The 15,547-nt window shown below is 55.0% G+C and overlaps 1 protein-coding gene across 3 annotated transcripts; it reads right to left on the reverse strand.

The window, feature by feature from the left end:
- Positions 1–759: 759 nt before the first annotated feature.
- On the reverse strand, positions 760–14,038 carry PABPC1L (poly(A) binding protein cytoplasmic 1 like). 3 transcript variants are annotated; one of them, XM_049817355.1, is made up of 16 exons: positions 13,966–14,038; positions 12,416–12,627; positions 11,411–11,604; positions 10,801–10,916; positions 9,888–10,027; positions 8,945–9,039; positions 8,517–8,654; positions 7,882–7,977; positions 6,741–7,007; positions 6,099–6,189; positions 5,677–5,805; positions 4,179–4,303; positions 3,707–3,800; positions 2,666–2,796; positions 1,693–1,782; positions 760–1,078 (listed from the first exon to the last, which is right to left on the reverse strand). In XM_049817355.1, exons 2-15 carry the CDS (start codon positions 12,606–12,608, stop codon positions 1,699–1,701), a joined length of 1,893 nt encoding a protein of 630 aa, XP_049673312.1. In that variant the 5' UTR covers positions 12,609–12,627; positions 13,966–14,038; the 3' UTR covers positions 760–1,078; positions 1,693–1,698. The 3 variants fall into 3 exon arrangements, with proteins under 3 accessions (XP_049673312.1, XP_049673311.1, XP_049673310.1); XM_049817354.1 differs by lacking the exons at positions 4,179–4,303; positions 5,677–5,805; positions 6,099–6,189 and having other exon boundaries at positions 13,968–14,028; XM_049817353.1 differs by lacking the exons at positions 4,179–4,303; positions 5,677–5,805; positions 6,099–6,189; positions 13,966–14,038 and having other exon boundaries at positions 11,411–12,490.
- Between the last annotated feature and the right edge of the window lie 1,509 nt (positions 14,039–15,547).

Below are 15,547 nucleotides of genomic sequence, written 5' to 3' on the forward strand. Positions count from 1 at the left end.
GGTCAACACATCACCAGTCTGAAGTACCAAGGAGACTCTAGGGACTGAAATTCCTAATTAGGAAGAGCGGGGCATTAAGGCCAGGATGACTACAGCAACACGCTCTGGGAGAGGCCCAGAGAGCAGAACACAGTAACAACAGGTCCCTGCAAGCAAGGAGCGTCCCCGTGGGGCATGATGTGGTTATGAATATTTTCAGGCCCATCAGTGACTCCTTGAAACCACTGGTCAGGAACACACATTGGGAGAAGCAGCTTTTGATTTACAGCTACTCCACACTACCTCAAAAGCTGGGTCTTGTGCACCACAGACACATACACACACAGTGTGGTGACCAGCAGAAGACACTCGGTGCCAGCACTCCTGCAGGCGTACAAGGTCCATTACAAAAGGAGAACCATGGGAAGATGATGCCTTTTAAAAGGAAGTTAAAAACAACTAGCTAGAAAGGATGAAATCCAGGTAGATAGTATGAAATTTGCTTAAAGCCATCCTCCTACAGAGTCGGGAAGGATCAGGAGAGCCTGTTGGTTGGCAATTTGTTCGTTTAATCCTATATGTCCCTTCCTGTCAGCTCTTAGGACTGCCATCCCACCAGCATCACAAGCTTCGAACACTAATTACAGCAGCCTGACCTAAGTCCATCCCTCCACCTGCATGAAACAGAAAAAAAGTATTTGCTGTCTTTCTGCAAAGGGAACTAACCCATGCTTTGTGGGTGGAAGCATCAGTTCTTTATTAGTGTCAGCTACAGGAACAAATAAAATTACAGAACTCAATAAATTCACTAAAAATGATGATCAGCACTTGTCATTTCCTGAGCAACTGAACCAGGCTAGGTTCCACGCTACATTTTCACAAGATGCTTTCAGTGGCGAGAAAAGAATTAACGTGGGAATTTTTTTACAGGTGCAGGAGGAAGAAATTCTGCAAGGTTTACAATACACACAAAAAAATAGGATGGGGCACTGAAGACAAGCCAGGGTCACTGTACAGGCACGATTCCAAAAGCACGGTGGGCTTGCCGCTGCTGTTCTTCAAAGGCAATGTTCTCAGGGCTTGCTATCAGTCCTGAAGTCTACAAGAAACAAAGAAACCACATATGCAATTTTCAACTGCTAGAGGAAGAATTTCATCCAGACAAGATGAAATTCACCTGAACTTGGATTAACACAGTTTCTTTGAGATCACAAGCCAAGAAAATACTATCTTCAAAGGGGTACGTGAGAGTCTGAATTGCTTCTTAATGTGTGTCTCAGCCTCAGCAGCAGGGCCAGCTCTCCTGATCAAGCCCACACAGGACCACTAACATCTTATAGGGTATCTACTGACAAGGTTCTGCAAAAACCACTGGGAAGTCCCAGGAAAGATTGTGTTTGTCCCCACTAGACCTACAGAAAAGCAAGGTCCTTTCTTATCTTCCTTTCTGGCTGAACAGTCATTGCCCTTGTCAACATAGAAAAAAAACCAAACAAACAACCCCACACAGAACTATGTCTGCAGTACGATTAAGTCTGGAAAATGGAGGATGCAATTTAAGAAATGGAATATTACAGTCAAAGATACTTATGTTGCTCATCAAGCCTTTCTTGGTCTCGACAAGAAACCCAATCCCCAGTTTCAGAGTCAGAAACCAAAGACCCTGAGCACACCATGCACACACCGATGCCTGCAACAGCTCCGTGCACCTACCCGGGGTCACTGCAGGAATGCCGTGGTGCTGCTCTTGTGCGATGTCTCGGTAGCCTGGTGCGCTTGGAGAACAGCCACTGCTTCCTCGATCTTACAACAGAGAGCACAAGGCGGGGAGAAGTTGAGTTGCTCCAATGTAGGAGCGCACTGCACAAGAAGTGCAATATTCCAGGTCCTGACCTGGCCTCTGCACACACCCACTTCCAAGAAGTAAAGGACTTTAATAATAATAAAATCCAAGTCTGCTGCTTTTGCAGGAGACTGATCAGCCCAAAGATCTCTTCTGCCTCTTCCCTAGGGAAATGCTGGGGCATCTCTCCTTTTCTATAGGAGTCAGAACTTGCCAGAGAGAAATCAGACTTCTCCGTAGGTGAAGCTGCCTGACACCACCCAGCAGAGCTCAGGCTCCTTCACAAAAATGTCAATGAAAGGGTAAAAGTGAATCCTGTCTCCAAGGAGTAACAAGGAGATGCAGTCAATTCACTGCAACTGTTTTGATGGGAGCCAAAGCTGAACACTCACCAGGATTAAGGAGGAAACTGAAGAAATGCTGCAGAGAGGCAACATTTATCTGGTTTCTATTCTCAGGAAAGAACATCTCCCTGTCTCCTTCCAGAGAGCAACACCCACCCTGCTTTTCCCCTCTCACTTCCCAGCCACCTCCAAAACACCCTCAGAGCTTGGCCTGGGCTTTCGGGGAGCTGCTCTGAGCTTCTCCTTTTTCTGAAGGTGGGCAGGCATTCAGGCACTGGGTGGAGTGCCATCAATGCAGGGCCCTTTCTGCTCATTTTTCACTTAAAAAAAACCCCACAAAACAAACAAAAACCAAAACAAAACAAAAAAAAAACAGCTACTTTCTCTTCACAGGGCTATCAACATCCTTGGCCCATCTTATGGGCCATGATCACCTTTCCTTGCAGCAGCAGGTTAGCCTTTTGGGATGCGATTTATTTGGGCACTGAGTGCCTCCTACCTTGCAATGCAGGGAGTCGGGGGACTCTAGGAGCAGCAGCAGCTCAGTATTATCAATCTCCAGCAGCATCCCAGTGATCTTGCCAGCCAGCGAGGGATGCGTTGCATGGATCAGAGGGTAGAGGCGCTCACCTGCTCCAAACACCAGGGAGGACATCAGCGCTGTGCAAGACCTCCAGCATTTTCAAACCCAGTGCAAGCCCTCCTGCCCTCCCAGGTCTGTCCTTTCAACTGAAAAGGGATACAAGGGTGGTGATGGTGGTGGAGGGGGGAAAAAAAAAAAAATAAAAATCACTGCTCGCAAGCAAACGTATGCCAGCATGTCACAGCAACAGCGTTTGCAGGCAGGGAAGCTGCCAGGTAAAGCCAGACAGCAGCAGGCACCTGCCGTGGGAGAAGGGCAGTGGAATGGTGAGTGCTGCCCACGCCTGCCCACCAGCGTGCACGTGAAGGGACCTGCTTCTGCAGGAGCAGTTTCCTCCTGGGTCAGGAAAAGCTGGTCCATGCTATGCTTTTGCCAGGCCAAGCCGGCGAGGCAGGCAGAGCAGGGCAGCGTCCCTGCAGCAGGGTGAGCAAACCCCTCCCACACCACGGGCACCAGCCACTCCACCAGTGGGACGCCAGACAGCACCCGAAGCCCAAGGACTGTGCGGCAGAGCTGACCCTAACCCCTACGGCCGCCAAGCTGTTCATCAGCGCCTGAGCGTGGCGATGCAGGATGGCTCAGAGTTCAAGGGAATCGCACATGCCCTGGTGCAGTCTGGTCGGGCAGGATGGAGCTCTGCCTCTCCTGCAGAGCTTCACCAGACACTGTCTCACTGCTAGGCAGCTAATACAGACAGGGAGTGGTTTTGCTGCTTCCATACCCTTCCAACGCAGCCTGAACTTATTTATTTTTTTTAAAAGCAGCATAACATCAGAGCAGTGACACAAAGGCTTACAGCTTCTCCTAGCAGCTAAGTTTTCCCTGGTGCATGCAAGTCCACATGCCCGCACAGCCCCACAGCTGGATCTTCTCCAGCAGAACAGCCATGACACCCACCTATCATTTGCTTCTGCTCCTGAGGAGGGGCTGCTGCAAGCATGGATGCTGTCAGCGGCTCCTGCCCCTGGACATGCACAGCAGGTTCTCCCGCCTGGAGAAAAAACAGAGAAGAGCAGCAATCAAAGGCTGGAGCGACGTGCGAGTTACCTGGCGTGCAGGAATGGTGCTGGTCCCCAAACACAGCGGGGCATTTCCCCCTCCCGAGATGCTGACGCAGGCTCTGGCATTGCCCGTTTGTATCCAAATGCTGGCTTCCAGGAAAGCTGGAGCCAGGCATCGCAGCTGCACAGCTATTGGATCCATAGCCCCAGTTACCCCAGCAGCCCCCAAGAAAAGTCCCCATAGCACCAGTCATGAACAGAACCATGGGGCTGCCTGGGGTCAGCAGTCACGTTAACCCAGAGCAGGACCAGGACTGATGTGACGTTGCAGTGGCTGTGCCAAAGCCGGGAGCCCACAGAGCGGTTACCTGCGGGGCCACCACTGGCGGGTGGGCATTCCTGACAGCTGAGGAGTACTTGTACTGCGGGGCACCCCGTGGCAGGGTGGGCGAGGAGGGCACCCGGGCGCTGACCGTCTGCGTCCCAATGTTGGCTGCAACAGGGATGGGAACATTTCTAAGGAGGAGCCCGTTAAACACATGTCTGCACTGGGGAGGCTGAAGCCACAAGGGCAGTGTGCTCAGGCAGAAGGTCCAAAACATCCCCCCCGTGGGCTCAAAGCAGCCCCCATGTCAAAGGCAGCTTCCCCAGGACAGGCAGGGCACTGCCATCCTGCCTGCTGGGCTCGGGCGGTCTGTTTTTGTGTGGGGGACAGAAGAGCTGGCAAAGGCACCTAACACCTCGTTGTCTCTCCTCCAGAAACGCCCATCTGCTTCAGCAGCCAGAGGACGAGGGCAGCACCGAGGAGGGTGGGCTGCAAGAGCAAGTGCCCCTGGGCCCCAGCTCACCCTGGCTCCCCTCCTGCAAGGAGGCAAGTGCAGAGAAACGAGGGGACAAGGACAAAGGGAGAGGGGACGAGCCAAAGGCAGACCTCCTCGTCCCCCTACTTGCTTCAGCAATAAGACACTCAGCACCATAGATGACCTTGGGCTAAATTGCACAAAGCTGGGAGGGTTCTAGGTAGATGCTGCCCCACCAGACGGTCCTATGTTTTGGGGGGCATCAGACGTTCACCCACTCACCAAGTGGGCAGCTTCCACCCTACACTACTTAAGTCTCTCCTCAAAGCCTGTCCACAGAGGAGCCTCAGAAGCGGCTACGCTGTGAGCCCCGGTGAGCATCCTCCTCTTCCTCACTCACACAAAAGGCAGGGGGGTGACAGGACCGACACGGGGCTGAAGCAGTCTCAGGGTGAGGAGTGCTCTGGGCACCACGTGCAGGACAGAAGCTGGGTCACCACCCCACCAGCCCTGCAGTGGCACAGCCACGTCATGCTGGCAATGTGGAGGGGACGCCCCAAAACACAGGGACAGCCTCAGCACAGCCAGACACTGGGGATGCCAGCAAAGTCTGGTTCTCAGGCCACAGCTCCAAACACCTCTAACATGAGTGTGTTTTACTGGAGGCTTGGCCTTGGCAGCAGTTCAGCCAGAGCCTGTAAGAACCTCTGCTTCTGCCCAAGAGGTCCTTTCCCAACCTCCATCTCAGTATGACCACTAAGCCTAGGGTGCTGTGGCTGCATTGCCATCGTCTTTAATGAACATATTCAAGCAGCAGCAGCCAACGAGACCAATCTGCATATCAGAGACCTGTCCCATTACCTGAAAGACCACAACCTTCCCCAAAAGTTACATGCTTATTTACTATAGACACCGCTCCAGTCCCATCACACCCGAGGGCAGACTCTTCCATGAGCAATCCCACAAACCATTCCATCTTCAGAGGCAGACCCAAGCTCACAGCAAGCACCCTTGCCAACGCACAGCTGCTACGGTGATGTCTGAGCCGGGTCCTTCCCCCACTCACCCACTCTCTGGGTCTGGGGGGGCACGCGGGGCACCTGAGTGGAGGCCTGTCTCATGGTGCTGACGTTGGACAGCAGGCGCCGAGGCGGTACGGCAGCCCTCAGGATGGGGGTAGCTGCAGGATATGCTGCTGTAGAGATGGAGCACGATTAATAAAGCTTCTTGATAGCAAAGACATGGAAGGACACGTGGTGGGGGAGTGACTGCGGTGGGGGAAATCTCAGGAGCACCTCACCTCCAGGGCCAACCCTAGCATCTCATCCCCCAGTGCCCATCACCATGACCCCTGCACCAAATCCCTGTGCAATTCTCTAGGCAACAGCCCCCCATGACTATATGCTTTGTGCTGCTTTTACAGACCCTCAGTCTCTAACCAAGCCCAGCTCATGTCGAGAGCTCCCAGGGAGAGACAGGCTGACTCACAGGGAGGCCGGGAGGGCTGTGCACTCCAGCGAGTGGCATGACGGACTGGGATAACTGGGCTGGGGCTGTAGAAGGTAGCTCTGGTTTGTGGCTAGGAAAGGAGAACATGTTATCCAAGGTGACTTGGGAGCTGAGCCAGATCTAACCCAGAGCATCTCAGTGGCTGCAACACGCAGACAGACAAGCCAAAACCATGCTCTGCAGCATGCCAGGGCACTTAAAGATCGACATCTAGTCCTGCTGCCTGCATGTCCTCCAGCAGCTCCACTTATCTCCTCCCTGTGAACTTTTGTGCCTCTGTAACCCTTCTCCGTCCCCTTGTTTCATCAGCAGACTTGTGGTCCATGCTTACACCCTCCCACCAAACTCCTCCTTGGTTCCCTCCTCTGAGGAGCAGTCAGTAGCTACTAAATCCCCAGCTCCTCGCCTGGAGCACCCACACCCCACCAGCATTTTGGCAAGCCCTGCCACTCACGCAGAAGCCCAGCACTGATCCCACCGGTCCCACTAATCCCACGCCAGTGTGTGCCCGGGGCTGCACAACCCAAGATAGGCTCCTTGGCCAGACTCCCACTCCCCTCCTCCCACCCAGGGCAAATTTGGGTCCCCACACAAGGCTGCCATTCGGGAGCGGGGACTCACCTGCGGGAGGGGGGGTAGGAAGTACCCTGGGGGGGGCTGGAAGGAGCCCAGGAGAGGGCCAGGCAGGGCCCTCATGGTGGCTAATCTCTGCATGTACTGATTGGTGAGGATTGCTTTCCGCTCCTCTTTCCTTTGAGCGAGCGCAACGTAGAGGGGCTTAGTGCTGACGATCCGTCCATTCATTTCCGTCACGGCCTTGGTAGCCTCTTCTGGGGAGGAAAAACATACAAACCCAAACCCTTTGCTGTGGCCACCCTCTGTCATCACCTAAAATTGGATTAGAACAAGACAGCTAAGTCCACAGATCACTGCAGTACCCACGAAGCACGGCGCAGCGGGGGAGTACACAGGACCTGCCGGCCGTGGGCACCCCATTGCAGCCCTCACGTCCAGGGTGGGATGGACGGGGCTGCGCCCGTGGGGCTCCATGGAGAGGCTTCTGTGGGGAAGGGGAGAATTTGCTCAGGCAAAACCAGTAGGTTTGGGAAATGAAGATGGCAGAGTCTGGGCCAGCCCAAGATCTGCAGCCCGTGATCTTCCAGGGGGTCTGTGCCCCAGCCCTGCAGGACCCATGGGCCAGCAACGCTCTGGTGCTTAATCCCACAGAAGCCAGGCAGCATTTGTCCCTGGCAGCTGGCAGGTTACAGGTATCTGACCTTAAAAGCCAGATCATCCCTCTGCACCCGTACACACAGCCTTCGAGAGAAGCTTGACACATCAGTCTTGGTGGCAAAACTGACACTTTTATGGTTTTCCAAAAGGCAAAACACCAGCCTGTCACCACGCTCTCCCCACAGCGAGGTGGCTTGTGTGTCATTTCCATTTATATCAGTCTCACATTGGTCCCAAACCACAGAGCAGCTGTGCAATATTCAGAATGATGTGGCTTTTAAGGTCCCATACCCTGCACCTCAGTGGGGCTGGGGTAACTCAGCAAAGCTACAAGATAATTGCTGAATCACTAAGCTCCTCAGGACAGCGCGGGGTACAAGTGGCATGTCCTTTACACTTGGCTTGAGATACAAGCCATCAGCAGGGAACCATAACTCAACAGGATGATAATCCCGAGCCATTTCTAAGGGCTCTAAGGCACACTGACCGGCTGACCCCAGGAGCCCCAGCGATAGCCCCAGTCCCTCACCTTGGCACTGGTGATGGTGCCGTAAGGAGAGAACTCCTTCCTCAGCCTCTCATCGTCTATCCCATCATCCAGGTTCTTCACGTACAGGTTGACCCCCTGCAAACAGGCAAAAAAGCAGCTTGGGCTCCTGAAGTTTACAGCAGCTTTTCAAGCTGGATGCATGTTTTGCTAGCAGCTCAGCCAGAAGGTGGGACATCCCACAAACACGTCCTCTCCAGAGCTGCCTTGGGACCGGTGATGTGGAGAGGAGCCAGGACCGCGCATGTACTCCACTCGTAGGCGAGACAGCCTGAGTGAAGAGGGCACCCAGACCATCGCTATGAAGCTGCTCCAAGACCTCAGGAAGCTGCCTCATTTCCAGACTAATATTTTAATTTCTGGAAAAGAGCAAACCCATTTGTTCACCTGCCAATATCATCCTGGGTTCAGATCTCTCTCCTCTTTCCTGATACTGCTTCTCAGGACATTACCAGGCAGTGACTGGACTCCTGTGCAGGTCTTAATTGCAGAAGGGACCAGCACACTGATCTGTTCTGGGGAGCTCTGTGCTGTTCCCAAGACAAGGATGTCCCTGGATGCCCTGGCCATGTCCCTGGTGCAGACCTGCAGGACGGAGCATCCCGCTCTCCCCTTACCTGGTACCTGCTCACTCGCTCCTGCTTGATCTGCTCAAATTTCCGCTTCAGCTCGCTCTGGCGCTCCAGCCGCTTCTGGGCTCGGCCCACATACACTATCCGCCCGTTGATCTCCTTCCCGTTCATGTCGGCCACCGCCTGCCGGTGGAGGGAAGGGCTCTGAGCACAGCGGGAAGCCAACAGCCACGGCTCTACTCTTCACCCACCCCCCCAGTCCAGCCCCACCATGAGCAGAGACCTCCCTGGGCAAGGGCAGGGAAGCAGCTCTCCTTCCCTTTGCCAGGTTCTGCCCATCCAGGCACCCCTGCCAGTACCAGCACCCAGGCAAGCACGAAGCCAGTGAGGTTGCCCCCCAAGGAGAGGTGGGAACATCAGCAGGGCACAAGCTCGGGGCTGAGACAGCAGACAGGTAGCAAGGAGCCTCTTGCCTTCTGGGCTTCTTCGTGCTTCTCGAAGTTGACAAATCCAAAGCCCTTTGAGCGGCCAGTGCTGTCCATCATGACTTTGACACTTAGCGTCTTTCCTGCAATAGGAAAGGGAAGTATCTGTCTGAAGAAGGGTGCCCACTGAGGGGGTGCTGCCGGCACGCAGCTCCATGCTTGGGAGCCACCATGAGATGCCAGTCCAGCGAGGAGACCGGACGGCCATGGCAGCATGGAGGAGCCAAGCAGGAAGACAGACAGCGGGATCCCCGCTGCAAGGCAGGAATAGGAGGCTGCACGTGTCAGTGAGGGCAATCCCTCCCACCCTGGATGCTGCTTTCATTGTTCTTGGCTCTTCAGTTTCTCTAGCCAGCGCACTGAGTTCCTTTGGCCAGAAGTTATCATCTCCCTTATACATGAACACATATACTGGGTTTGTATGAGGGGTATTCACAAATTACCTGAGATAACACTGGCCAAGCATGGACAGTATTGGTCCATGGGCTGGTACAACACTAAACCCTGTCACAAGAGGCATCCTCCAGTAATGGGCTAAACTGAAAAGCCTTTTTTGCTTTAAATTCAGACTCAGCATCTCTTATTCCCAGGGCTCCTATAACCAGACAGCACACTAGTTTCAAGACAATCTAAAAAAACAACAAAATAAAAAAAAAAAAACAACCAAACACTTCTGTTACTCAAGAAAGTAAAAAAACTTCTTTTTTTCAGGAAAGCACCTAATACAAGTTATCCTCCAGCAAAATTGTCAGGACATTACATGCGCTTAAGCCGCTGCAGTCCTTTGGTGAGGTGGTGTTTCAGCAAGTCAGACCCTGTCAAGAGAAGGGGCTTGGTATTTCAGGCAAGCTCTTTCCCCAGCTTTCTTTGCAGTTGCCCCAAATCCAGTTTATCAGACACGAGGATACTTTGCTTCAACAACTGTACTCACCAAACTTGGAGAATATTTCCTGCAGTCTGTCGTCATCCATGTCATCCCCAAAGTTTTTGATGTAGACGTTGGTGAACTCCATCGCCCTAGACCCAAACTCTGCCTCACGCTCTTTGCGGGATTTGAAATGGCCAACAAATCTGCAGGAAGCAAGAAAAGGGACATGAAACCCTCCGTGTCAGGCATGGGCACATCTGTCTTGGTACAGTCCATGAGAGACCCTGTCACCTCAGGCCATGCTTTGCTCACCCATAAACCCACCCTGTGTTTCACATCCAACAACTTCAGCATGTCCCACTCTGGTGTTCCCCTACCCAGACCCCAATTGGCACTACTGGAATGGGGAGAGTGGTAACACAGGGCACAGCCCTGTGCTGGGGGTGTCACCCCAGGAGATGCCAAAAGATCCCAAAGAATGCCACCAAGTGCCAGCTCTCTTCCTCTGAGGTATCCCCAAGCCTCTTGGGCAGCCGCTTGCCTCTGCAGAGACAAGGCTGTAGAGAATAAGGTGATGCAATGTAAGCAGAGCGCCAAAGAACAACAAAACCTCTTCCTGCCCAGATTATCTGATGCTGACAGCTGAGATCGAGGACCAGCCCTGCTTCGTGGGCAAGCGTTACACCACCTCAGCAATTAAACACAGCCCGGGCTTGGACTCCTTCCCTACCATCAGGAACGGCTCCAAACCGCTATCACACTTCCACCAGCATTGCCCACGAGTGACTCACTGCCCCGGCGAGCAGCAGAGCCACTGTACCCAGCAGGGACAGGGTGGGAAGAGGGGAGAAACCAGAGCGCAGCAGGAGGTGGCAGCCCAAGCAGAGCAGGCATTTGCTCCCAAGCGTGCACCAAGGCAAGGGAGGAGCAAAGCCAAGTGCCAAGCCAAGACGACACTCTCCTCTCCGGCACTTACACCTTCCGGTCGTTGAGCAACATCCCATTCATGGTCTCGATGGCCCGAGTCGCTGCCTCGTGAGTCTCAAAGTGAACAAAGCCATAGCCACGGGATCCGTTTTCATCACAAACCACCTGCAAGCACAGAGGAAGGAGGAGGAAAAAGACACAGACACTGGTGTTCTCCACACGTGCACACGAGTAAGTTGCAGCAAAACCCACCCTCATTTTTCAGGGGCATTTACCCTCCCTGACATCCTGCTCCCGCTGCAGCTGAGCCGTGTTGGGGTATTGGCAGCAGGTCAGGGTCAGGCCAGACCCTTAGTGCTTTATATGATGCCCAGGAGCTTGTGGCTCACCGAGACCCAAGTGCCATTGATGCACTGAGCTCAGACAGGACAACATACAACGTCTCTGTGCAGGCACTGGAAAGAAAGGGGGTAGGGGGAAAAGCCCCTATTCGCGGGGAAACATAGCAGGGCCTTTTAGCTTCAAAGCAGGTGGGAATTGAAGAAACTTCATGGGAAGTGAAACGAGAAAGTGAATTTCAGCTGGCTGGAGCACGCTGCCGAGAACGCGGGGCAGCTCTGCAGCAAGCCCTCTCCCGCGTGGCCCACAGGCACGTGTACCTTGCACGACAGGATGTTTCCGAAGGCAGAGAAAGTGTCGTACAGGGCTTTGTTATCAATGGAGTCATCCAGGTTCTTGATGAAGACGTTTCCAACCCCCGACTTCCTGAGCCCAGGGTCCCGCTGGGACCACATGATGCGGATGGGACGGCCTTTGATCACTTCAAAGTTCATGGTGTCCAGGGCTCGTTCAGCTGGTAAAGAAGTGAGTACAGGGGGAAGAGAGGAGGGTAACAGAAACAGATCTCCTTCACATCCTACAGCAGCTGAGACGGGCACAGGAATCAGGGATACTGTTGGACAGAGGCTTGTTAACCTAAATGAGACAGGCAGCTCTGCCTCCCAGGGCAGCGGGGCCAGGTAGGGGCTGCTCTCCTCCCCTCCGCCCACACCACTCCTTCCTTCCCCCCCCCCCAAAGCATGTCTGACTCCCACAGGATCATCCATTTCACTGCAAGCTCCAGTTTGGCAGATGCCCAACTCATTTGTTTGTTGAGCCAGTAAGGATTTTGGTCTCCAGGGCAACTAACCCAACGCCTTCCCATCACCACTGCCTCGCTCCAGCATGAAACACCTTTCGGTTTCAGCACTGTATCACTGCGATGCCTGCCAGGAGAGGGGCTTCACTTCATGCCGTGAGCCAGCAGGCAGTTGGCTGCCCTGGGGAAGGGCAAAACGAGTTTTGGTGCCCTTCTCCATCAGTTTTTGGAGGGAGGTGACTCTTGCAAGTCACCTTCCTCCCCCCACAAGCCCAAAGCCCAGCTGCTGTATCCTCTCCCAGTCCTTAAGAAGAGATGGGAGTGGGATGGGTCACCACCTGAGAGCACACTGGGATTAGTTACAACCAAAGCTCAACATCAGCAGAATACTGCCCAAGCCCCAACAGCTGATGCATCCATTCAGACAACTGCTCTCCCCTTTTCCACTGCCTGCCCTTCCATCTCTTGCATGCCCCAAGCCCCTGTTGCGAGGCGGCTCCTTGGGGCTGCGTTACAGGGAGCGTACCATCCACAGGCTGCTGGAAGTTTATGTAGGCATAGCCCAGCGATCGGCGTGTGGCAACATCCCGACAGACTCGGATGGACATGATGGGCCCAGCAGGCGAGAACTTCTCGTAGAGCATGGCTTCGGTCACATCTGGGTGGAGGTCTCCCACGTAGAGAGAAGCTAACGGATAGCCAGGGCCACTAGCGTTCATGGTCAATCACAAAGGTCAGCTGCAGAGGAAGACAGACCCGAGGCTTCAGGGCACAGGTTTTGGATCACACGCAGCAACCACAGACCCACGCTGGGGCTGGCCCCACCACAGCAGTGCAAGCCATGCCCTTCCCACCAACAGTGGTAGGGCCAGGAATGCCCTAAGGATGCTGCAGTTCCCAAATTTTTCAGGGACATTTCAATGTTGGTGCAAAAGCTGAGCTGCCGTGATCTGCACATCACAGCCCTCCTACACCTGGGCAACAGCCAGAGGGATACAACACGCCGCACAGCCCGATTTGCTCCTTTCGGCACTCAAAACCCAAGAGAAATAAAATGGGAGTTTAATTTCTCAGAAGGTAAATAGCCCTTCTCCACCAGGGGCTTCCATTTTAATTCCTCCCTAACGGCTCCCTCCAGTCGGCCGCTCAGCCAGAGTAAACCCAAGGAGCAAAGGTTTGCTTTGATGCACGGTGCTGCCCTGCCAGGGCAGCAGCTTCCCACGAGCAGCCCTGCAACCCACGCTCCCAGTGACCCTCTCCATTTCTAAGGCGGCAAACACAGGTTTTTAGCCAGCCTTTCTCAATTTCTCAGCTTGCTGATGAGGCCCTCAAAGCAGGAAAACTGACGCTCAGTCTCTCACTGGCTTTAGTTGGGAATAAAGTTGCGCGTGAAGATGACAGTCGCTGCTTGAGACCCCTGAGGTACTGGCTGGGAAAAGAGAAATGCAGCTCCTGCCCTGAGAGCTTATAAGCCCATCTTTGGGGCTCTTCCCTTAAAGCTCAAAAGACCCGAGACACTTATCAAGAATACCCTACGGATGCCCAGAATAAACGCAGACGCATAGGAGAGGTGCATTCAGCAATCCCTCAGTCAAAGGCGAGTCAGCCCCGCGGGCAGAAGATGGAAGAGCCGTGCATCAGCCCCGTGAGCCAGCCCCGCTCCTCCCGCGGCCCTCACAGCAAGGCCGGCAGCAAAATAAAGTCAGGCTGAGAGCGCAAACCCAGCATTCCCCTGCGGCTGGCGGGGCAAAGAGCGAGGGAAGGGAGTTCAAGAAAGGAGAGCAAGGAAGGCAGAGCGGCCGGGGTCAGGCAGAGATCCTGCCCGGCCCGGGCAGCAGCGGTGCGGTACAGCCCCACCGCCGCCGGCTGCCGAGGGCCCGGCGCCAGAGCCCCTGCGCCCGGCAACGGCACCGAGCACACGCAGCCGGCGGCAAGCAGCGGGCTGCTCGCCCTGCCCTGCCCGGCCCGGCCCGGCCCAGCCCGGCCCCGCTCCGCCGGCGGGGACCACCGGCCACCCCCGCCCCGGCAGAGCCCGTCCTCGCCGGCCCGGAGCCGGGCGGCGGACCCCGCACTCACACCGAGCGCTCCGCCGGGCTCGGCTCGCAGCTCCGCTCCGGCGGCGGCACCCGCCACCGCCCGCCTCTTCCCGCGGCGGCGGGGGCGGGACGGGGCCCTCCCCACCCCCCGCCAGCTGCGGCCCGGGCCGGCCCCGCCCGGCCCCGAGCTGCGCCGGTAACACCCCCCCCCCCCCCCGCAGCCCGGGCGGGGCTGGGCGGGGGAGCCGTAGCCCCGCGGAGCTGAGGGGTTGGGGCAGGGAGCCGGCAGCTGCCTCTCCTACGGCTTTTGCCAAGGGCAGCCGGGGCGGCTGCCTGCGTTCGTGGTGTCTGTGGAAAGGAAGGGCAGGGCAACGGGGCCGCGCTTTGGCCTTGAACGGCCAGCGCTGCGTGGCCCACCCACGCGTTTCTGGGAAATCACCTGCAGGTTCTGGGAGGCGATTCCCTCAAGCTAAGAAATCCAGGCAGGAGCCGGTAAGATACGCCGCAGCTGGGTACAAACCCGCTCGGGCGCTCCCAAACTCCACCGCCAGCTCCCTCAACGCCCAACAGAGACCCCTGGTCTCTGCCATCCCCCGTTGTCTGGATGACACACGAGTATCTTGTCCACGGAGATCACACTCCAGCTGTGCTGGACATACCGGTACGTGTGTGAGAGGTGACGATTTGCCACTGAACGACTTGCTGCGCAGCCGAAACGCTGGATGAAAAAGCCCAGGAGCCTGGGGCAGCGGGCAGGGCACTTCCCCCAGCAACTTGCTCAGCACCACCGTGGCTGCAGGGCTGTCCTGGGCCCGAGTCACCAGCACCTCCGCGTTTCAGCCAGACCCCGTTCCTCAGCCACACACCCTCTGCTTCCACACTTTTAAGCTGGGAAGCTAGTGCAGCAGGACAAGTGTCTCGCGTTGTCTTCAGCTGAACAGGTCTGCTGGATTTCATGAAAAAAGTCGATTCCTCTGCTGCCACGGAGTCCTTGAACGCTGCTCAGGAGACGCAGGAGTCTGCTCCAGGCAGCACCACATTAAAGCAAAACTAATCCAAGCATGGTTGCTCAGCTCCACCCCATCCCAGACTCTTAGAAGGGTCAGCTGCAGTGCAGATCAGGAGAAACCTTACTTTCCCAAAAGCCTTCTGGTGGTTTCCCACACTGAACCACCTCACCCAGAGGTCAGATGAGCATCAGTGCCAGGAACAAGAAGCCCCAGCAGCACCAATTATTTCAGTTAAACAGAGTACACCTGGACTCTTACTGTGGCTGGGCCAGCTGGAATGCCCTTTCCCAAAAAGACAGAATTACTTGAAAAATTAAGATGTTTCTTCAACTCATCACTGCTGCAGACCAGTCTCCTGGACTCATAATTTCCCCCAAAAGAGACAGTAAGGATGGGAGATACTATCTGAAAGAACTGAAGCAGGACTAGTGCTCTATGAACAGCAACAGCTAGCAGGACCCAGGATTTTTACTTCTCAGAGCTGACCATGTCATCAGCATGAGTCAGACTGGGAGTTAGTGAACACTATAAAATCATTTAAGAGCAGGTATGTCCATAAAGGCTGAAGAAAATGACAAAGTAGCAATAATTAGAGATATAAACAGAGGCACC

This window comes from Accipiter gentilis, chromosome 14, assembly GCF_929443795.1.
Source record: "Accipiter gentilis chromosome 14, bAccGen1.1, whole genome shotgun sequence".
NCBI lineage: Eukaryota > Metazoa > Chordata > Aves > Accipitriformes > Accipitridae > Astur > Astur gentilis.